The 23,750-nt window shown below is 39.0% G+C and overlaps 2 protein-coding genes across 3 annotated transcripts in view; one reads left to right on the top strand and one right to left on the bottom strand.

Moving 5' to 3' along the window:
- The first annotated feature begins 875 nt into the window (after positions 1-875).
- SOD3 (superoxide dismutase 3) lies at positions 876-2,278 on the top strand. Its single transcript, XM_082281263.1, has 2 exons — positions 876-1,015; positions 1,463-2,278. The coding sequence occupies exon 2, from the start codon at positions 1,480-1,482 to the stop codon at positions 2,203-2,205; it is 726 nt and encodes a 241-aa protein (XP_082137389.1). The 5' UTR covers positions 876-1,015; positions 1,463-1,479; the 3' UTR covers positions 2,206-2,278.
- Positions 2,279-3,150: 872 nt separating this feature from the next.
- Positions 3,151-23,750, bottom strand: part of CCDC149 (coiled-coil domain containing 149) — a 52,160-nt gene continuing 31,560 nt past the window's right edge. The window contains exons 9-13 of one of the 2 annotated variants that reach the window (XM_082281414.1): positions 23,484-23,628; positions 16,602-16,678; positions 11,471-11,578; positions 6,607-7,191; positions 3,151-5,981 (exon numbers count right to left, since the gene is read on the bottom strand). In XM_082281414.1, the coding sequence (XP_082137540.1) occupies positions 6,608-7,191; positions 11,471-11,578; positions 16,602-16,678; positions 23,484-23,628 (914 nt within the window). In that variant the 3' untranslated portion in view covers positions 3,151-5,981; position 6,607. The remainder of the gene's footprint in view (positions 5,982-6,606; positions 7,192-11,470; positions 11,579-16,601; positions 16,679-23,483; positions 23,629-23,750) is intronic. The other variant, XM_082281415.1, reaches the window with a different exon arrangement.

Below are 23,750 nucleotides of genomic sequence, written 5' to 3'. Positions count from 1 at the left end.
AGCTACTCTTTTCTCTCTACAGAAATCTCACCCCGTTAAATTGATCTTGTGACACACAAATCCACATTTCAGCTACGACAGTGGGAAGTGCTGTAGGGAGGACAATGCCCCTGAGAGGAGAGCATTTCTTAGTTCATGGGATGATGAAACACATGTGAAGTCTCCATGTTCCAAACAGCTTTTGAACAATTCCTCTGCACCTCTGTCTGATGTTGTGCTGCCTCAGTACTGCTTACTGCTCCCTTAGGAAAGAAATCACTGCTAGTTTCAAAAAAAAAAAAAAAAAGAAAGAAAAAAAAAGAAAAAAGGAAAATAAAAGGAGCAGAAGGGCTGCAGATGAGCAGGTATCTTGGTGAGTAAAGCAGCAGATACTAACTAACCCTAAAACTTCAGAGCAGCATCATTGACACATACCTCAACATCTACAGTTTAAACTCAGTTTCTAAATCCACAAATCCACTTTTGTATGCATCCATGTAGAACAGTTTATGTTGCTCAAGGACCAGTTTCCATTTTGATTAATGCATAAAAATGCAAACCAGCTCCACACAACCAGCACACAAGCGAGCAAACTGCCCAACTGTGCCTTAATAAAGCTTCTTCTTCTCCCCTCCCTGCCTGCTGAAGTTCACTTGTTTTAGATGAGAACACGAAGTCATCAAAAGGCAGATTAATTTCAAAGCTTCACAGCCTTTTCCCTTTCCCCCCCCCCCTTTTTTGAAATGCTCGTAAGGACCGAGAGCCAGACTAACAAACTCACCAATAAAGGATAAAGCGTTCACCCTGCCCCAAACAAAAATGCCTGGAAGCTTTCCCCTCCCTTCCTTCTTCCCTCTGTCCCCGCCTCTCTCCCCTCCCACAGTTCTCCCGCCTCCCCTGAGCTAGCGTTACCTAATTTCTACACAAACACGCAGTTTCTATAAGCATCACCTTGAAGCAGCTCTGGCTTTCTGTCTGATCACATCTTGGTTTAGGGGAGCAGAGGTGAAGAGCTACTACTGAGGGGTTCTGCAAGGTAATCAACTTGTTGGATTTTTACTTTTTGTTTGTAATGCCTAACTAGTGGTTAAGTAGATGGACCAAGAAAAAACTCCTGGCAAGCTGTCTTGCTGGAATTTGTTGAAGTAGAAAAGCCTCAGTACAAACTCAGAAATAGATTTAAAAACATTTTGGCTTGCTTGCTTCCTGCGGGGAAACAGAGGCAGTTTTTAAGATCAAGATCTAATTTAAAATATATAATCACTAAAATTTTAGTCATGGGTGCCAGTTGTGTGTGTTTAAATACACACATGCATTCTGATTTAGTTTCAGTTCATACATTAGACAGGTTTAGCATGCAGCAGTCCACTGGGACCATGTCCCAGCTGTTTCACTCAGCTCCCCACCCGTTGTGTGTCTTTCTCTCCAGCCATACTGCTGTAAAATGCCCTGAATTCTTTGTACTTTCCTGTATCTTTTGCAGACTCTAAAATTGCCAAGATGCTTCTGATTCTTTCTCTGGTCACTGGGCTTGCCCTTTCTGCCTCTGGTGTCATGACAGACAAGGAAACTGATCCACGGCAGGAGTCATTGCATGAAATACAGAAACAAGTGAACGACCTCTGGCAGAATTTGCTCTACCCAGTAACACGTGGTAACGACACTGATGGGATGATTTATGCTACTTGTGAAATGAAGCCCAGCTCCAAAATAGATGCTGACAAGCCACAAGTGAGTGGACAAGTCTTATTCAAGCAGCATTACTCATACGGAAGATTGGAAGCCATTTTTTACTTGGATGGGTTTCCATTGGATAACAATCAATCTAGTAGAGCTATACACATCCACGAGCTTGGAGACCTCAGCAATGGCTGTGATTCTACAGGAGGACACTATAACCCTTTCAGAGTGAACCACCCCCGTCACCCAGGAGATTTTGGCAACTTTCTTCCTAAAGAAGGCAAAATCAGAAAATACAAAACAAACCTGTTTGCCACAATCTTTGGTCCATATTCCATCATGGGCAGATCTGTTGTGATCCATGAGCAGGAAGATGACATGGGCAAGGGCAATAATAAGGCCAGTTTGGAAAATGGAAATGCTGGGAAACGTCTGGCTTGCTGTGTGATTGGGATAAGCAACAAGAACTTGTGGGAAGAGAAACTGCCTGAGGTTATGGACAAGAAGAAGAGAGGGCTCAACAAAAGAACATACAGCCAGGCTTAGGTGAAGTCCAAAACACCAGCTACAGCCTGCACAGCCCAACGTAACTCAGGCTGTGTCGTTGCCCACTAAGATATATGGCCATTTGCTTGCTCCTGTATGAAATCCATATCACTTTTGTAGAGCTTTCTTTCTGTAAGCCCATCAATAAAACCAGCATCAACTCAACATTATGAGTGTTTTCTTGAAGAAAAAAGATTCCCTTTTATGCAGTTTGGGAGTTGAATGCATGTAAGAGTGTGGATGGATAGGGTACATGGGCTAAAGAATCTGTGTGCTGCAAGGGCCTCTTAAGGGATCGTTAGATACTAAAGGAAAAAAAGTAAGAATTTGCCTCTCATTAGACCCTATTCTGTAGTTAGGCACCAACTTGAAAAGCAGAAAGGTCTCTATGCTGTTAACAGTGTTGGGTGTGGTGTTGCAAGATCTTGGTAGTGGACTTCCCCTAGAAATAAGGGAAAGTACAGAAATTCCTGTGTTGAACTTCAGATCCATTATGTTATTCTACTTGTGTAAGTCTCCAGTTTGTGCTTGTCAGTAACAAAGTTATATACAACAGTTATAATGCTGCTTAGACAATGATGATAAAGTTAGCAGATCAGAGAGAAATATTTTCAAAGCAAAAAAATACTGGGTGTGTTATTTCATACAAAACTGTAGGAAGTAAATCAGTCAGCTTAGGCTGGGAAAAGTGACAGTGAAAAGATTTAAATAAGATTATTTTCAGACTTAAAATTCTCACTTAATAAGGCTTTACTTTTTAAATTTAACACATCTCAGTGGGAATATTAAAACACCACCCCATGGCTATCATTCATCTGATACTAAGAAGAGAAAAGGAAACAAGCAGGTAGAATAAGTATATCAGGAAATGTTTTTATTAAAGATGACAAAATTTATTAATATAGTTTAACCATGTTGTGCTGTTGTGCTGTTAATCCAGGCAGCAACAAAAAAGTGGTTTGCAAATAAATTAAACTGCATAATTTAGAAAGCAAACTACAAAACAGAAGCTGGTAAACAAAATGCTATCTTTTAGAAATGTAGCAGATTTTCAATTTAATCTCAGTTAAGATTTTGAAATACATTCCTGAGCTCATAGGGATTAAAGAACTTCCACTGTCTTTCCTACACAAATTCCCATATGCTTAAAAATAGTCTCACTTAGAAAAGAAGCAGCATTCTAAAAGATGCTTCTTAATCTGTCATTTTCACACACTTATTTTACAAATTCAGTGAACATCGTTTTTCCAATAACCACAACATCATACTTTCAAATGAAGTCCTTCTCACAGATAATGCATGACTTCACTTTTATGTAAGACAACCTCCTTAAAATCAGTTTGTGAAATGTAGCTTCTCCATACTCCTGCCACAAAATTCCCTTCCCAGTTTGCTTCCCTAAAGCCCAACACCAACATGGCTTACATGTCTGGTTGTGATTTCTGCACTGGTAAAGTAGTAGTAAAAGGGAACACAGGTCTTTAAAAAAAACAAAACAAAACACAAGACAAAAAACACCACCCCTCCAAATCTAAGTTTGTGTCGAATCCACAAAAATCCACTAGTTAAATTTACTGGGAAAAAAATAATCATTGCTATAATAGCTCAACAATTCCAATTAAAGCAATATCCGAGGAAGATACTAACAACAATATTTAATTACTTATTACCTAGTGCAGCAACAATGTCTTACTTTTACAAGTCTCCTTGCTTTGAAGTCTTGTGTTCCTGGGAGAAGGCTAAAAATGTAGCTAGGATACACATTTGCTAGAGCAGAAAGGAGAGGGACAGTATTGCAGCAGTGGCATCACGCTGGAAATGAGGTTTTCTGAGATCTGTGTATCTTACTGGACTTTAGCGATTGCAAAGATTTAAGAATGGCATCTAAGAGGGAGAATGGTGTGAGTACAATTACCAAGATGCCCTAATTGTTGGACTGTACATCAGTATGCTCTCACAGAAAAGATATACTGAACAATCAGCAAATGAGGCACTAAAAAGCTGTTGATCCAGCAATGCTTCAACCTTACACCATGCTCTTCATTAACTAATAGCATTAACTGGCTGTTAAGGGAGCATGAGAAAAATGCTCATTTGCACATCTCTGGGTCAGGAAAGACAGGGGACAGGGAAATAGTAAAAGACCCTCAACATTTCTGAGCTCAACTATATGAAATCTTGACCTTCTAACTTGCTTGCCTCAGTTCTGACTGCATTGATATTTAGCTCTGTGCAGGATCAGTCTGTGAAAGACGGAAAAAATACATCTCAAATAAAATGCTACTTCATGTGACATTTAGGCATTAGAGGGAAAAAGTCCTGTGCATTCTCCTGGAGATTTTAGTTCCTACAGCTATTTTTCTTCTGACTGTCACAAAAATGAGTCAGTAATGCAGTCAGTTGCAATTACTGGGAACAGCTTAACACTCTTTCAAACACTTAAACTCTTCTTGGTTTTTTTTCAGGTAATGAGGAATTTTAACAGTGATCAGGATAACAAAATAAAAACTTCACTGCTTCATGTCCCTAATATGCTTAAATATTTATAGAACTTTCATTCCTAAGGACTACTGCTTAACATTAGTGGAATGCTGCAATGTCCAATTACCCGTAAACACAAAGTAAACATATTTGAGGAGCACTGTAAGTATGGCTTTATATCCTGCAGACAGACATTAAAAGGGTTACACGAATGCACCTGCTAGGGAAAACACATGAGAACAGAGACAAGCCACACTTTTCACCTTCCAACTATCATTGCTTATATTTATATGTAATAATTTACATACAGCCTTTCTTCTGCTGAATACAAACCCTCCATGGACTCTAACACCTTGATTATGGCAGCACATGCTAGCTCATCTTACACATACAGAAGAGTTTGTCAGTACTGGTAATATAAACTCTCTTTATTCAGTAGCTGACAAGTGGGCTGTAAAAACTTGCAGCTGGCAGTTATTTGTCAAAGAAGTACTCAATCTGGGAGAGATTTTCCTTTTTATTAGTAGTATTTTATTAAATTTGCTTTAATTTTCTCTGATTGGTTTTAAGTTCTAGGAGTGAGAAGTGAACATTTACAATTAGGTCCCAAGCCAGCAGAAAAATTGCCTTGACGGCTGCTGGCCCATAGAAGCTTCACAGCTGCAGAGACTATTCCTTATGCTACAAACAGGAGAGGAAAGACCTGCCTCCTCTTCCCCAACAGCTGCTAACTTCAACATTAAGTATTCCCTCGTTGCTGCCTTCCTAGAAGCAGAGTGGCACAGCTCCAGCATCAGGACCAAGCTAGGGAATGACACAGAAGCTCCCTTTTCCCCAGTTATTATAGGAACATTTTTCTGTGATGAAACCTCTTCAAGCTAAGAAGTTTAACAAAGTGGCAACAATGCAAATAATCCCTCTATCATACCATAGACTGGTGAAATGAGGAGGAAAGGAGGAGTTACGCCTAATTCCAAACAATAAGAAAATAAAAAAGACACAGAATTCCTTTAGAAAGGAGAGCACAGATGGGGTAGGCTAAAATCTATCACCCATTAACTAAGCCCAAGGGCCCGTTTCAACTCCTGTAAGAACAGGAATTCAATTCCAGAAATTGACAGAGCCAAGTAGTTGGTGAGGACATCACTGGTTCTCCTCTTGCTGTTTTCCTTGATTTGGAACAGCATTGCTGTTTCTCACGGTAAGACTTCTGGCTTCTCTGATGGTGTTTCCTTCAGAGCTTCATTAAATTGGGCTCTCAGCATCTGGTGAAATAACTCCCTTCATGAGATGAGCTGGGAGAGGAAAGGAAAAATTTTGTCCAGTTGACAAAATATGAAGGTATAAATGTTTGTAATAAGAGAACTATATACACGCAGGGATGATTTTCAGAAACTTCCTGTAAGGGAATAGTGATCTTATTCTAAGGATATACTTACAGTCACTATATGTAAAGAGAAACAGAACACAGTCTGAGAAAGAAGAAAAAGCTTGCAGCCTTAAGATGCTTCTCAATCTATCACTCCAAATTTTTCACCCTTGAGAGACACTTATTACCAATACAATACAGTCTAGCACTAGGACCATACATGTTACAGGAGCCTAGTGATAACAAGATAAATCATTATCACTGGCCTCTTTACTACACTAATGTAAATTACATCAATCCATATAGAAACTTCAAATCATTACAAAAAACCAACATCACTAAACTGCATCACTAATTCTTTCCCCCAGGTAATTTACAATTTTGGTACACTACAGTCAGAACTAACAAAAACCCATCTTTTTTAAAGAATTATTAACACTTCAGTGTAAAATAATCAACCCTACAGCACACTGTTTCACTGATCATATCTGCAACAGCACAGACACTGCACAAGGATTACAGTGAGATGCTCAAGGGCCTGGATTTCATACCTCAAGCCAAACTGTTATCCAAATATTCACGGTTTTCAGCAGCATCAGATGGTTTCTTGTTTTCAGATTCAGAAAGCTCCTCAAAGCTGTTATTTGTGTCTGCAGTTGTAAGACTGAGTTCTCCGTGCCTTCCAGCGTCCTCAGTACGCACCACATCCATGGTGCTGTTATTTTGATCCCCTCTTTCATTTGGAGTTTCACAATCTCTCTCTGAGGTTTTGTCATTGTCTTTAAGGGCCTCAGTTTCACCTGTTCGTTCATTCTCAGAGTTTGAGGGATCTGTGGGGTCAGATGGATCAGGGCTGGAAAGTGGGAACTCTGCCTCTGATGAATCATTAAGCTCTGCTCCAACTCCCACATTCTGCTCCCTCACAGGAGCGCCTTCTCTTTTCCCTTCCAGTTCTGCAACTGCCAGTTTAATTATCTGACTTCCAAGCTTGTTTATGTCTTCTTCCTCAGAAGGTAGCTGGGGTAATGAAGGGTAAAAATGTTTATTTTGGTTTCTGTTATTTAAGTTTGTTCCCTCTGGAGCCAGGGACTCACTTGCAACAGCATAAGTTTCATCACATTCTCCCTTCTGTTCTGCTGAAAGAGAAATGGAACAGCAAGATACTCGAGTCAGTTGGAGGCATTTGTTAAATATCTGGTCTGAAGAATATTACTACCAGTGCTAGACCACAGAGATGTTTATTTCAGTAAGGAATTTTTAAGAGTGCTTCCCTATCCTTCCCAGGCCTATTTCTTAGACAATAAACAATCAACACTAAGTTTCTTGCTGGATCTGGCCCTGTTTTGGATCCTGTCTTTTCCTAATACCAATAACTTTAAGAGTCAGACAATACCGTACAGTTGCTTGTAGAACAGCAAGGTAGGCAAACTTTTTCAGAGGAATATCAACTCCAAGCAAGGTACTTAGCTATGGAAATTTTTGGCACGGTTTACCATTAATCCCCCCATCACTACCAGTTTCAGGGGTTAACACGAGCTCCACCTATTTGGAGCTTTTCACAGGCTTTCATCCAATAATGAAGTTTTGTTATTGGTCCTGCAACACTTCTCCAAAATAGAAGATTATTTGAATTGAAAATAAGCTTGCGAAGTGAAGTAAGAAAACTTAGGAAATGCCAAAAATAAGTCTGCCTTGAAAGCTTAAAATTACTCTTGTCGTGCAGATGTGTTACCTTTTAGTATATAAGAATTTACTCCATTCTCTCACAGGAATCCTGCCTCACACAAGGATGGGACTGCCTGGCTGCAGAGGACCAGCCTACTGTCTATCAGACCTGCGTAATTTAGAATTTGGAAGGTACTGAGTGAATGAGAGCAGGGTTGCCATGAAGGGAACAGGCACTTTTACTGCTATCAATGAAGCTAGGAATTCAACTCTGAAGAGCTGGAATTTAAGTCTGTGGAAAAGGCAGGGATAAATTAACTTTCAAAAGGTGATCACCCACTGGATCTAAGCCTCATTATCTAAGAAGTCAGCTGGAAAACTAGGAGCTTGATGTGCAGTACTGCTCTGCTTGTGCTGTACATCAAAGTGCTCCAAATGAGCCCAAATGTATGTACCTCAAACTAGCACTCGAAATTAGCAGGGACTCTGTTACTCTTTGCATGCCTCAGTTTCCTCCCTCTTAAAGTAGGATACCTCCAACCTTGCTGCAATGTTCTGAAGATAAATTGTCTCAAAGCACTATATCACCAGAGAAAAGTTCATAGAAGAACAGCACTGTTTTCTTCAGGGAATGCCTGAAACAGCTCCCAGGCAATACAGCAGGGACAAGGCATTCAACAATGGAGCAGAAAAATCCCGAATAGCTGTTCATTAGCAGCTGTGATGCTCAAGCACAATCCATCCCACGACACTATCCACCCTGTGCATCGGATAAAGTGAGATTTGGTGGCACAAGATAGGCTTTAATTCCTATGATTGTACTCTGTCATTATGCATGTTCACACAGGAACTGCGCAGCAGATCCTACAAACATCCACCATCCAGCTTAACTGAAACAATGATAACAAGTACAGATTAAAGGAGGCTTTGATGAGACCAAGGTAAGCAGATAGACTGGATAAAAAAAAGCCTGAAAAAGCCCTCTTACTATCTACAGATCTAGATAGAGCAACACTTGATGCATTATAAAAAGTTCTGATGAAGAATAAATGTTCATTTAAAAGCTAAAAAGATTTCTTGGGTCAAACAGGCACCAAATATCAGTACTACTCTTTAAAGGACCATAACTGACCAATGTGACATGAGGCCTAATATATAACAATAAGTAAGAATTTCATTTCTATTCTGATTATCAACTGTTTTCACTCAACTGATCATTCAATTAATAGGAAAATAAGAATGGTTTTGCTTTTATTTCAGTAATACTTTAAACCAAGAGCATACTTGTTTGATGAATGAAGGCAGATGAACACACTCCTATGTTCTTTCCAGTTGCCAAGGTCCCCCAGATTTTGGAGGTACATGGTGTATAGATGAAAAATTGCAGTATGCAGCAAGTTCCTAAAGCTCAACAGCAGTTATTCTCTGTGCAGAGCGGTACAAAAGGCACGAGTTTATCATTCTCATACAGATGCCGACTGCAGAGAAGTTGTATGACTTCAAGCACAGGGATATGCCCCACAGCTGAAAACACACTGCTTCCTTTCCAGGCTTTGAAGGCAAGATGGCAGCCTCAAAGATCCTTCAGAAAAAGCATCTGGAGCAGCAGAACAGGTTATTGTTGCTTCACCTACTGCTAGAACCTATGGTATCCCCTGCACAGCTCGTCATAAATATGTGCTCATCTCTATCACCAAAAAGTTGGCCCAGTTTAATTATCACAGAGGTAACTTTTGTCTCAGTTTTCACTGGAGGTTATCAGATATATTGAGACACAGACAAGGGAAAACCCAAGCTGTTTGTGCAGGCAGAACAGTAATTTCTTTGCCTACTCCAGTTTAACGACAGAATTTCTGTGATTAACCTTGGTTCTCATTATGGTCATGGGACAGAGGAGGAAAGGAGGAGATGACCTTCTGAGAGCTGATTCTTCCTATGACTGCCACAAATCTAATCCTTGTCTGTTTTTCCCTATCCAAGGCTGTTCTGCTCTTCTCTTCCCCTGCCTATCTTTCTGCTCCTGCTCTGTATCCCTTTATTTAACCAGTCCCTACACTCACTGTGCCCATTTCTCATCCACCTTTCAATACTTTTAATCACATCTTGCTTTCACTGCCAGCATTCCGATTCCTCACTCCTGTGCTCTGACCTCTGCTCAGCCACATGAAGGTCCCTTCCCACTCAGACTTCCATTGACTCTGTCAATCCCCATCTACTTTAGTGTTCCCACCACTTGAGAGTCCTGATCTTGGCCTTTCTTTCCTCTCTGCTCCACATTTTGTTCCTGCTAAGTTTACTTTATCTCAAAGGAATGGTGCATACAGAGTGCACACAGCACTGGTGGCTGTGAATCATTGGTTTGTTTTTAGTAGATAATTTGTAAGTGAATCACGTAGAATGAGGTGGAAACTCCATACTGTTTCCTCAGGCTGGAAACCTTTTCCCTAGATTTCAAATTCCTATAGAGTAAATGCTTGCATATTTGAAAAAAAACCCCAAAAAATTAAAACATAAAAAAGACAAAAAAAGTCTACCAAGAACCCCACGTGGTCATCAGTATTTAACACAAAAAAGAAGTTATTTGGCTGTCTTAAAAAAAAATTCAGCTGACATAGAAAACACAGCATGGAGAGCTAAGGTTTGGCAGTGTTACAAAGCAACAGCAACAGGGTCTGATGAGATGTGACAGGCAGATCAGAATGCCTGTCTGATGAGCCTGTAATCACAACTGTAATACCAGCCTCACCTAGGACAAATATGGAAACAAAAAAGCATAATGCCACCGAGTAAATACTTTCAGTAACTGCAGATTTAATTAAAAATCAACAATTAAGTAGGAAAAAGAATGAATATTTATGAGTTATTATTACTCACCAGAGAACTATTCATTACAGTTTCACTTATTATTTTTAGCAAAAATATCAGCTGATCAAGATTATAAAAAAGATCAGTCTGGCTGTCACATATTATCAGAAAATTACATGGACTATAAAGTCAAAATTAAGCCACAATCTATTTAGTTTCAGGACTAAAAAATAAATTGTTTATGATGCTTCATGGTTAGCTGAGAAAGATCTAGGCATATCATAATGTTATGCCCATTAAAACCTTATCCAAATGCCAATAAGCAAATATAATAATCCATCTCCCATCCATTATGAAAAACTAAGGAAAAAAACATCAAGGTTATCAGCAATTGTCAAATAAAGTTAAGCTTGACTTTGAAGAGATGTTAACACTTGCTATTGGAGAAGGATTTTTAACAAAACACATGTAAGACTATAAAAAAACCAGTCAATTTCTCTGGGAAAATGAGTTGGGTATTTCAATTTATCTTGTGCAATCAGGAAGCCATTCATCTAGACATCACCTATAATGCAGGAAAGTGCTAAACCAGTTCCACAGACTGCTTCCTACTGTGCATTTTAACTGAAGGGAAAAGTGCAGGAATCAGTTAACTGTAACACAGATGGCATGAATAACTTCTCAAGAGTATCAAGTTATCTGGCAGGAAAATTCTTTGAGGTGTAAGACCTAGCCCTGTGCAATCTATTCAATAGTAACTTTTCAGTTGTTTCTTTGCTATTTGTACCGGGACCATCTATCTGTTTTACTTGTGGATGATGTATTCAATCTCTGTGACCACTGAAACTTTGCTCTCTGCTATCCCAGCATGAAAATTTATTACATTTTATTTGGAAAGAAATGAATGCTCAGCTCTCATCATGTTCTTACATTCCAGGTGCTCACCTTGTACTTCAGTTCTCTGTGGCTTATCAGCAAACGCTAACAATGGTGACCTGGACCGCTGTATCACAGGCAGGGTTGGGTCACTGAATGTTATCGTATCCTTCCCACCTGGAACAATCACAGTGTTAGAGCTGCTAGTTCACCAGTTACAACCATTGTGCACCAATGATATTCAAACATACCCTACAAATTTTTAACAACAGAAGAACAGGAAAAGCATCATAAATGATCCTTTCAGAGCACAGAAAAAAATACTCTCTACTGGAGCCAGAATATGCAAGGCAAAGGCAGAAAAGGTGTATGTTTTTATCTGCAGTACTGAGTAAAGGCCAGATTTTGAAAGACCAGGTGCTGTATGAAGCAAATTGTATTAGCAATTAGTGTACAATTAAAAATATTAACAATCAGATCATACCAAAGTAATGGATCACTTGCATACTATTACCAGCAAGTGTTCAGCAGTAACTCTTTACTCTCTATTATTCTGTCTCATGTGATACAGGCAGGTTCATCATTATGTAGCTTTACACTTCAGACTTACATATTATCCTGCAATGCTTCCTTAAAAAAACCCTAAAAACTTAGCATACCTAAGAGCTGAGGGAGCAAACAAGTACACATTGCTGGGGAACAGGAGAGATTTTAATCTGAAAATTCCAAAAACATTTCTTAGCATTTTCATTTTAAACCAAATGGAAAAAGGCAATTTTCCAACTCTTTTGCAGACAAAATAGTACAAGAAACCCTTCATCTGAGGACTCTGCTGTAGATGCTTAGTCTTTACATATTTAAGCAATGCAGAAAGCAACACCTGCAGATCCTTTAGGAAGTCCTCCACTATTCAGGATGCTCATGTTTTTAGCGACTGACACTACCTTAAACCTAGAGGGGAAACGGCAGGAAATGTGCAAGATCAGCTAAGCATGGTGTTTGTGTGGCCTCCAGAACAAGTGCCAACTGATAAGTAATGGCTGGGGAGGCGGCAAGATACTGCTCTATTTATCTCCATGAGAACCGACATTTATGTAACAACTGCTTCGCCCCTCTAAATCTGTTTGTATGTTTCACCTTAAGGCAACATCCTAAATCCAATCACCCATCCAAGACAAAGACTTTCAAGAGAGCACCAGGTCAGAAGATACCCGAAATAAATCTGACTCTGAGAAAGTTCTGGTGCAAACTAAGGAATAATGAAAGTCAAGCTGTTCCCATGGAGTCTAACTGGACTACTCCAATCCCTAACTCCTTTTAAAGGCACTGGCTGCAAATATCTTGATCCTGAAGGTAGTAATGATGTATTTATACCCTTGCCATGTTGGGCAATACACTGCAGCAATATGAATGCAATTAATGCTTTTGAAGCATGGATCTTGTCAAACTTTGATCCCCCTGTCAAGTAAGCATCAGAATTCTGCCTTTGCCAGACCGGTAACAAAAACCAGTATTAACTAACAGCAGAGGACAACCCTACCACTATAAGACAAAATTAATTGAAAACATTAAAAAAGGCAAAACAACCAGTATTTCAAAATAAAAAAATCCAACCAGTATTTCAAAATGCAAAAGCTCCTAGATGAATGTACTTTCCTCTAACAGTGAAGGAATTTTGTGTTGGAAGAACCAAATCATACAGGGAACTTGTGGTATGAAAACATCCAACAGATGTTGTCAGAACACACAGTGAGAAGCAGCCACATATCCAAAAAGATTCAAAAGAATCCAACAGAGGAAGTAAAAAGATGATGAATAAAAAAATTGGGTAGAGGTTTTAATATGAAAGTAGAAAGCAGAGGCTTTTTTATTTATTTAATAAAAAAAGTAAAGCCTGAGCTGAAGTCCCTGAAGATTGCAAGACAAGCTTCAAAATAGATACTTCTTGACTTCCAGCCAGCATTTACACGGTAAACACATTTACTTTCACATTTTTCTCTGAAAACCAGCCTGGTTACAGAAAATAAAGCTAAGCTCAGTATCCACACATCTTAACAATAGATGTGGCCCAAAGAGTCTGATGCATATTTATTTATTACCAGTGATTCACATCCATTCATGAAGGAGGCACATAGGGGTACTGCTGCACTACATTATGTGAATCGTGATCTGAAGCTGGATTACACACAATGAACTTCAACTAGCTGCTAAGCTCAATTTCATAACTTACATAGCTTCATGTTCCTCTAATGAATTTTTCAAGGACTATAGTGAAAAGTATACAGATCTCAAAAAACATATAAATTTTCAGTAGTAAATTTTTCATTTTCTTCTCCAGGGTTGGGTATTCTCTTATAACCTCTGCTGCACCCTATGCCACTGTAACTGGCTACAGCCACAGCAGCTGCAGAGCCCATTAATTCTACCTTGCCTCTGCTCCATGCTGATTACTTCAGGGCAAGAGGCAGCACCGAAACTCTCTTATCATCCCACACAGAAAAAGGTTGAATCATGGTTGGCTCTTTCTTGGACTTTTTCAGTGGAAATCTGGAATTTTCAGGAAATGATAGATTTAAAAATAATACAGAATTACTTATCTGAATGTCTAGTGACATAAAATTGCAAAAAGAATAAGATGGCGTTTATTATGTACTATGATTGAATACATTTAACTTATGTGCATATTCCAACCACAATGTAGCCAAAACAAAGCAAAGAATTAAATACTTTTGTGAACATCACATTCCCTGCTTCCTTCTCAAGGGAAGTAGGATCATAAAAAGAAATTCAAAAGTCAAATCTATGCCCAAACTTGCTTTCTTTTCAGCAATGAAAATGAATCTCTCAAGAGATTCATTTAACTAAAGCCCATTTCCTAAGCAGGGCAATATAAAATCTGGTAGGCAGAACTTCCACAGAAAATGAACTATGTTACTGATTTCACCTTTTCAAAATCTAAATATGCACTTCCTCTTAATTAGTTCATTCCTGGCTTTCTCAAAAAGCAGATGACAAATATGTCACCTAGCAAAAAACCACAGGCATTCAAGATCTTTCTTCAATAGGATCAAGTATATTAACAGCATTTGGAAGATATTATTATCATGGTGACAGTGGATGTTATAAATGTTATATAAACAATGATGACTAAGTAGGAACATTAACTTCAGATTAAAACCCTGCAATTTATAATGTGCATTTCCTTCACTGCTAGAATGAACATCAGCTTTTATCTGCATTTTTTTTTCCAATGACAAAAAATTCCACTCACAACCAAATAATATATTTTCACTCTGGATTTAAGACTGACTAGATGAGATACTCTCCGTGTTCTGCTCCTCACCCAAGCCAACAATGCAGAATCCATTGTGGTATTCCCACACTGTTTGTTCCACACTGCTGTTTTATGGAGCGGAAGCTTTACACGCTCTGAAAAGAAAACTGGTGACCCACCAGGTGTTGCAATGCTCTTTCTGACCACCTCAGGATTAGAGTGCCCTTGGAAACAAAGTGCACTCTTGATTTAAAAGGCAAGGAAAAAAATCAACAAAACCTCAGGGCTCAACAGGACTCACAATCCAGTGTAAAATTCCTTTAGGAATATTAAAGATCATCCTCTCTTACTACTTCCCTTAATGCAAATGAACTTTCAAGTAGAGCAGCCTCTATTTCTCCTGTGATCATCTAACTCATTCGACTGAACATCTTATTCTGCTGGATATAAAAATGTTCAGATGACATTTTCATTTATTTACATGCAATGATAATATTTAACATACTGCTAAGATGAGTTACTAAAAATAAACATTAAGCAGAACCTACTCCCAAATCCCACTGAGACATTGTAGCTCAGGCCTTCAGGCAGCAAAAGAAAGGAAGGAAAGAGACAGTTGTTATTGTATAAACATTAATTCGATGTTTTACCTACACAGGTCAATACGGTGCAAGAAGTTCCCACTTCCATTTTTTAAAATACATTTTGCAAACATGAGAAATGCTGCATTTTAATGGAACACTAGTTTTGAAAAACAAAACAAAACAAACAAACCCCTACAGTACCTTGAACTGGTGAGTTTGAGAGACATGTTTGTAGTAATGTACTAAACTGGATTAGCAAGGTCTTAGACAAACATTTCACCTTCATCTCTTGGAGACCGTGGGCAGGGACAAATGCACTAAGTACACTACACATTAGGTGACTAACTGTGGAATAATCCATGGAAACAGATTTGGACCTCTGGTTCTGGAAAGAGTCAAGCAGGACTGACAATGCCCAAACAGGCGAGCTGAAGTGGAAACACACCACATCAGCCCAAACAGCTGAACAGCATAGCTTTGTTACAAGGGCTCTTCAGCTCTGTCAATTGTTTTCTTCTACACGTAAAGGTTAGGTGGAAAAAACAGAGCTGAAAAAGTAGAAGCCTAAACCACTCTCTCCCACTCTTACTAGCACTCATAGGAACCTGTAAACAACAAAGCCTAATGATGCAAACGCCACCAACAAAGTAGCATAATTTACAGTGGTTACAGAAGACACTATTAGGTGCAATGGGAAGAAAAAAAGCAAAAAATTAATGTAAATTAAATACTGCACATTTTCCTAACGACGACATCTATTAGGAAGCAGATTAATCTCCCATTACTTGAGTAATTCAAGACCAAATACAATACTTAAGACACTACAGGGAACAAGCCTGTTCTGGACAGATGGACTAAAAAATTTAGGACCCTTTACATTTCCAGTTTCTAGGAGTTTATGATTCTACCGAAAAGCATTTTAAAAACACTAAAAAAAAAAAAAAAAGGAAGTTACAAGAAGTACAAAATTAGTAAATAAAATTGGTTGAAAAACATAATGGCCAATAACCTGTGCATAATTTTATGCAATGTTTAAATAAAATAGTTCACTTTTTTTTTTGCCTGCTGTCTATGGAAATAATTTGATTACTTCAATATTTAAACATTTCTTTTTCAGCACTTATGTTATTTTCAACATATATTTGACTTAAGAGTTTACAAAGTCTAGTGACTTTTGCTTTCCACTTAACATTTATTAGATCTTTCTAATTTTGCAAATGTGCTGAATAGAACATTCACAAAATAACTGTCATTAAAAAAAATTACAGCCAAATTTCTCTTAAATGCAAACATACCCTTGGAAACAAAATAATGCAAGCTATTCTCTTGAATTTTTACTAACCTGGAAGACTCCATAAGCCAGCGATTTCCAAAGTTCTTAATTTCTTTTCTAGTTCGGCCACTCGATTACCTAGAATTCTTTGGAAAAAGAATAGTTGTTATACCAAGGTAACCAAAGCCCAATTGCTTATATGACTGCAGTTGAATTTTTTAATTGTTACTTAACTAGTGCAGTAAAGCTGTGTACAGTCATCTCTTTTCACTAACAGCAATGGACAACCTCCCCCAGAGTTAAAAGAAAATTAAATATATTTGTCTAATCTATCCCATGCTTTTAAAAAAGCAAAAGGCCTAGGATGTACTGGACATTCAACCTTTGCAGTAAAGACAAAGAAAAGCAACTCACAATATTTCTATCTTCTTGCCTGCAAATACCACTTTACTTTCTTCACAGCTAAAACCAGAAAGTAAAAGCTACAAAGACAAAATATGGAAAACTCAAGACAGCATTTAGATTGATTTTGAAGTTCCAAGACACAATTTTTGCTAGTCCTTTATTCAGGGAGTTTTCTCTATCACTAAAATTGCTTAAAATGGGAAAGAATATTTTTTCTACTACACCTTTTCTTTTTAAGTATTGAACTGCTTTCTACTTAACTAAAAAGCTTCAAGGTCTTTAGTGCCTTTATCACCCACTCTTAGTTTTCACTGCATTTCTTCGGTCATCTCTTCTTTTGTATCTGATTTCATACACAAATACTATTTGCAGTTAGCTCTCCTGCAGGATTTAACTTTTGGTCTTAATTCTCTCCCCGGATCAAATGAGAGATTTCTATCTTGCAAAGAAAGCTCTTTTCTCCAATGAATTTTTGTAAGTGTTTCACAGGCACAGCAAGTCTGCTAGAGTCAAAAGTCTTTAAATAAATCCCAAACAATACTCAGTAGAGTGGGAAACCTAGACAAGGCAGCAATTCTAAACATGACAGCAGAGATTATAGACAGCAAGTTTTACTCATCAAATTACAGCAACAGGGTAAGTCAGTTAAATTTGAACTGAATGCTGAGAAGCAGCATATTCCACCCCAGCAGGGCAATAGGATCTTCCCATGCACACCAGAGCTGTGTAATACTGCACTGCGAGCTCTCCAGCAAGGGCTTTATGTGCAGACATTTGAGCACACTGGGAATGTCATTACTGACAAGATGGCAGATTCTGGGAAGGACGTGAAGAATAGCATACCCAGCAAATATCAAAGGGGCTAGAAAAATTGATTAACAAGGACTAAGTATTTTTGAAATCTCTACTGTGAGGGCTTTGCTATGACACAATAAAAGCCTGTAAGTATTTTAAAGATTACAAAAATATCAAGATGAGAGACAGAATGTAAAACAGAAAGAGAAAGCTTATAATAAATATTAAAGAAAGCACTGAATGCTACAGGGGTGTGTGTCAACTAAAAAGAACAGTCCATCACATTCAAAAGCAGAGGAGAAAAGACATTCTAAAGCAGTTATGTTTATTTCCCCATTGAAACTCAGTAACCCAGTAGGTTGAAAAGGTTAAGATGGATCTACTACTGTCTTCTCCAATTAAAAGCAAAATTATTCAAGTCTAGATTTCACTTTCAGAATGTTTCCATCTGGTATGAGAAGCTCAGCCTTAATAACTCTATTTTCATAACCCTGACATCCAGCAATTGCACTCTGCAGTACAACACAACAGCTGACAGCAAAAGGCACAGAGCAGCTTTCAGGAAACTCCACCTTGCACACTGGGAGCCTATTCCCACCTTCCTGCCTAGGGCCTCACCAAGGGTCAGCTAAAGAACATGGAATTCCCCAGGCTTAGAGGGGCAGGGAAAAGAGAGACATGATGTAAGACTTCTTCCACATCATGTTGATTCTGGCAGGGAACTGACAAAACAATATTGATTTGGCTAATGTCACCACAAAGGAGTCAGAAGTTTAGCACTTCCAATCCTTATTTTTCTCGTAAGTAGTTCACCAGTAGTTCCAGGGCAGAAAACAGGGGAAGGATGCTGCCCTCCCTGCCAGCTAGCCATACCACAGAAGAAAACTCAACCCTTTGTATCAAGTTATTGCTACTGCTCCTTTTATTCAGGTAATAAAGCAAAGTCACTTTCCTCTTGCTTCTCTTAAATTTTATAATTTATTTATCAGCTGTCTCACACTATTTCTAAAGGTTTTGGAGGGAATATATCCAGATAATACCTACTGAATCCTCAGAAGAGGCACTGAGTTATTTTTTAACCTTTGTTGCAGGTTCTCATACAGAGGGATCATTTTGCATCTCGGAACAATGGTTGGCAATAGCAGAGAGCAATATTTAACCCCACTCCTTTAATTCAGGAAGAGAGCAAAATATATTCAGTGCTGAGTATGAGTCTAGTTTGCTTAAAAAAACCCATTATTTCAAGACAGGTATGGGAGAAATAAACCCTAAATAAAGCTGCAACTTCTATTAGAAATAATTTTTGCAAGATTAAATGCATAAGCTATTCTGAACACAACGTGGTTTATCACATTTCTTGCCTTCCCCTGAGACCTCCAGATAATTTGCCACCTCCACACGTTGTGGGAAGACTGAGCTGTGGTGGCCTGGGTAGGCCTACCCGGGTAGGTATTTTTAAAGGGGCTGCACATGTTGGTAGCATCCAGCTCCCTAATCTCTTTTTTTATCTCTAGACACAGTGGACCAGATCGTTCAACTAAAATAGAAGGATCATGTCACAGACATAGGTGCTGATAGTTATTCCATTGTTCTCTGGTCCTGTCTAATGCAACAAGGGAGCTAGTATAAACCTCCATCCAGGATAAGGTTTTACAGAAATCTGTTGTTCATGTAACAGCAGCAATGCTCCCACCTGACTTCAGAAGCTTCTTTCTGGCCCTCTCATGCTTTCCAACATACATGGCCATAATCTGAAGGGAGCTGTGGTGATTTACAGCACCTGAGCTCCCTTCGCCTTACTTTAATTTAGATATTGCTACAGAAGACATACACCCTCATACAGATACCATCACCTAAATGCCTGTAAATAGGTCTGTCACAGTCCCATATCTAGCTCTACATGTCACATGGAAATATGTGCTCAAGTTACAGACTGACACAATCATTTTTGTAATTTTGAACATGACTGAACTTGCCCAAGTTAGAAATGTTAAAATTAGTGCAACATGTCTAACCACCAGAGCAGCTTTTATGCTGATCCAACTTGCACAGGTGCTGGCAATTGCAGGAACAAACTGCACTAAAAAGAACACCTAATAAATGGTTTATTGGTGGTAGAATAAAAAAGGGGTGTTTATCCATTTGCTAAGAGAGTTAGGACCATTTGGTTTTGCATTTATGTAACTGTTTAATCTTGCAACACATTACAGCATACAGAATTAATTTGCAACTGCCTTTTCAAATTAAGCTAACAGGCTTGTAAGGAAAACCACAGGACATTACTTGAAGTTAGCATTACTAGCTACCAACCACCTTGGAAAATGATCTGTTTTCTTCCCTAACCGATTCTCTTTTTCTGAAAACTAGGGCTAAAAAAATAAAGGCTGGATTTACCCTACTTGTTCCTGGGCACATACTCCCACAGTTCCTTTTATCATGCCCATCTTTAGAAGAGTAGCAATAATAGTAGTGTGTCTTTTCCAAGAACAAGTGGCAATGGATGTTTTTAACAACAGTGTAACAACAGAAAGTCAACTTCAACAGAATATCCAAATTCTAATCTACATTAAAAAATCCATTGTCTTGTCATTGCTTCAGTTATTCAGAAAGCAAATCCACCATTCTGCTACTGTAAACTTATACACTCAACTCTCAATCTGCAAGCAACCAAAGAGGTCTAGACCTTAGAGTAGGTTAACTGTATGGAGGAAAGTAAGTTCATATGGTCTGAAAAAATCTCATTTACTGATAGTGAGAGAATCACTACTAGGTCATTCACCTATCAAATATCAAATGCAGAATTTCCTCCATGAAATGAAACAATCACCCCAAAATCTCATCTTTATTACCCAATAAATCTCACTTTCTTCAAACAACAATCTGAAAGGGTAAATGTGTCCTCCAAACATGCTCTTTGCACAGGGAAAGACTTCTACCTTGTGATTTATGTAAAACGTTTTGTCACTACAATTTTCTCTAGCCTCACATCCTTCTCAACTTCCTATTTTGAATGGAGAAATGTCTTCAACAAAAGAATGCATCATCTACTAGTAGCAGTTTATGAACCAGTCCATTTAACTTGTGCGCTGACCATACTCTCACATTTAACCATCTCCAACAGGTGGGCAGTTTCTTCCCCATTTTCACAAGTCAGCAGACCTTTTACATGGCAAATAAGTTCCCCTATTTATTTGCATCTCAAATAAAGGATGTTTTCCCTTGATGTCCTACCTGCATTTCCCTTTTTCACTTTAAATTTTTATGTCTTAGTGTTCTACTTGTAGTGGTTCCCATTCCTCCTAGCTCCTTAACAGCTTCTTTAATTCACCTAAAGCCAAAAGTGACAAAAAGAATGAGAATACTACATAGGAATGTTTTTGAGGCTCTTCACTCAACTTGATCAGGATTTATCTTTCTTTTCTTTTCCCCCTGAACCATCCTGAACTGTATACACCTCAGCGCCAACCTAACACAGTACTTGAGCTCGAGGCACGAGCTCTGGCGTGCCCCAGGTCAGAGCGAGTCCAGCTGCGTTACTTCTGTGCGTTGCTGAAGCGACTCCGGCATCAGGAAGGGAGCTGCCGGCTGGGCTGGCTCGCTGGCTTCACTGCAGAGGGAACACGGCAGGAGCCGATGGATCGGCTCACGTTAGCTCGGAGACAAAGGAAGAGAGTAGAAGTTTCGCAACCCAAACAAGCTCGGGAAGGGATGGAATGCGATGGGATGCTTCCCCGAGACTTGTCCTCAGTTTTATACGGAATTTGAAAACCGCGGTGAAAGGGGAAAACAACCAATGAGTTACAAGCCAGGGGGAGGATACAATTAGCAAGAACCACGGGGGGAAACGAGAAGTGGGAGTTACAACAAAGAACCAGTGAACAACCGAGTAACCCAGAATTTTCCCGAACAGGGGGAGGCGGCTTGTACCCGCCCAGGGGGTGCAGCTTAGGCTTCCGAGCCGCCCCTCGACCCACCCTCTGAGTCTACCTCTTCGGGAAACCCGATCCAGGGGATGGGCTGGGATTGATTGGCATCACGCTGACCCAGCCCCACAGTGGGCTGGGTCACAGCAACACACCTCTACAGTTCTGAGAACACTCCTGACCTTTGACTGGTATGGACTGTCATTTCCCTCTAAAACCTGATCTTCTGTTGGCCAAAGAATAGTAGTTTTTGCATATATTTAATCTCTACTCTGATGGCTGTATGTGACCAGTTGGGCATGCAGATGCCATCAGATAAGAATCGTATCTCCTCGTGTGGGTTATCTCAAGACAACCATACTCAGTAGTTGAAAGCAGAAAGTGTAGTATCAGAAAATGAAGCAATCATTGCAATGATATTTGAGAGCTGCAAGAGACTGCATATCACCAAAGAGAAATACAAAATTAAGAAAGAAATTTGCAAAAAAAGAAAGATTATGCAAAACAAAACACTGGGTAGTGATACAGCATCAGGATGTAAACAGCAAAGATTGGTTACACCTGGAACAACAAAAGTTTTTCTCTGGATGTTTTCCTTCTGATGTTACATTAGCAATAAGAAGGAAGTAAGCAGGTGTTAGCCCTTCCTTACCACTGCTCTGTGCAGCAACTCCTCTTGCACCATAGGACAAGAACTGACTGAGCTGCCGTCAGGTTAGATCTGGGCTACATTTTCACCACTTTATTCTCCCTTTAGCTGATTAGGCATTCGTTGTCTCAAGAGTATTAAGAGTGGCTATAAACTGCTCCTCCGCGTCTGTTGCTACATCACTAAGAATTATGCAATGGTGTCTGCCCAGTATCTCAGGTATCAATTTTCAAAATGAATCATCCATTCTAGTGTAATACGGTTTACTTCAGTACTACACCTTTTCAGGAAAGATGTCTGGCTGTTGCTGGCATCTGGTCCTGATGTGTTTTTGAGAAGCCTGAATAACCTCTGATTACCAGTAGTGACTCAGTGTTAAAAAAACCAAAAAAACAAAAAACCCACCAACAAAAAAAGAGAGGGGGTGAAACAGAGCACAAAATCAAGGAACACTTCCTAGCTCTGATTTTTATATACTGTATAAGGACAATAATATCAGAATGTCAGAAAATGTGTCAAAATTTTTTATATTCTGCCATGATAGGAACTGTACAAGCCACAAAGAATTCTACTGATAAGCAGAACAGCTAAGAGTAAACAAATTCGCCTTTAAAGTTCAGTTCAGATTTTATAAAAAAACTATACAGTAGCAATCCAACTGTGTTTATCTCCTTCAACTTTTACCAAAGTAACTACAAAAGCAACAGGTATCACCTGTATGACACAGGCCACTGAGTGTGTGTCAAATGTTACATTAACCCTTTCAGACTCTTTCCTAGGAGCAACACTAACCCCACAAGTGTTCATTAGAATATTCCTACACTGACACCCAATTCTCTCCAGTTCAAGGGTGTCCTTCCTCCCAGCAGCTTTTCTTTAGCTGTCCCTACATATTTCCTGCTAGAAGTCACTCTGTGTTATTAGAGTTTGTCTTAAACCTGAGCAGCAAACCAGTCCTTGCCTAGCAGAGGCAGACAGGTCTCTGTCAACCCCAGAATTGAAGATAAAAGTGTAATTTTTCTCAGATCACATATCTGGTCTTAAAAGCTAAAGAATCCACCACTTAACCATGACAATGAATTTTCTGTGAAAATGAATCTTCCTTTCCATTTTCCTTAAATTTTCTCCAAACTAGCTTTTCCATAGCTTGATATTTTACTTACAAGTCATGCCACCTACTTGTTGGTTTGCCTTTGGTGTTGTATGACCATGTTTTTTTCATGGATGGTTTCCAGTAATGCAGTGGCCAGTGATTTGAGATCTGAAATGGATTGTGGTGTGGCTGGTAGGCTACATCCATGATCCTCCGACAACAACTCTTGGACTATAATGTTAAAAACACAAATGAGTTCTGGCTTCTCATGCACAGAGATGCAACACAAACATTTACTTAGCATTAAGGAAATATTCCAGTTACTTAAATGAATACATATATTTTTTCTTCAA

This window comes from Coloeus monedula (genome assembly GCF_965178545.1).
Source record: "Coloeus monedula genome assembly, chromosome: 5".
NCBI classification, from domain to species: Eukaryota; Metazoa; Chordata; class Aves; order Passeriformes; family Corvidae; genus Coloeus; species Coloeus monedula.
This window is presented reverse-complemented; position numbering and strand designations above follow the sequence as displayed.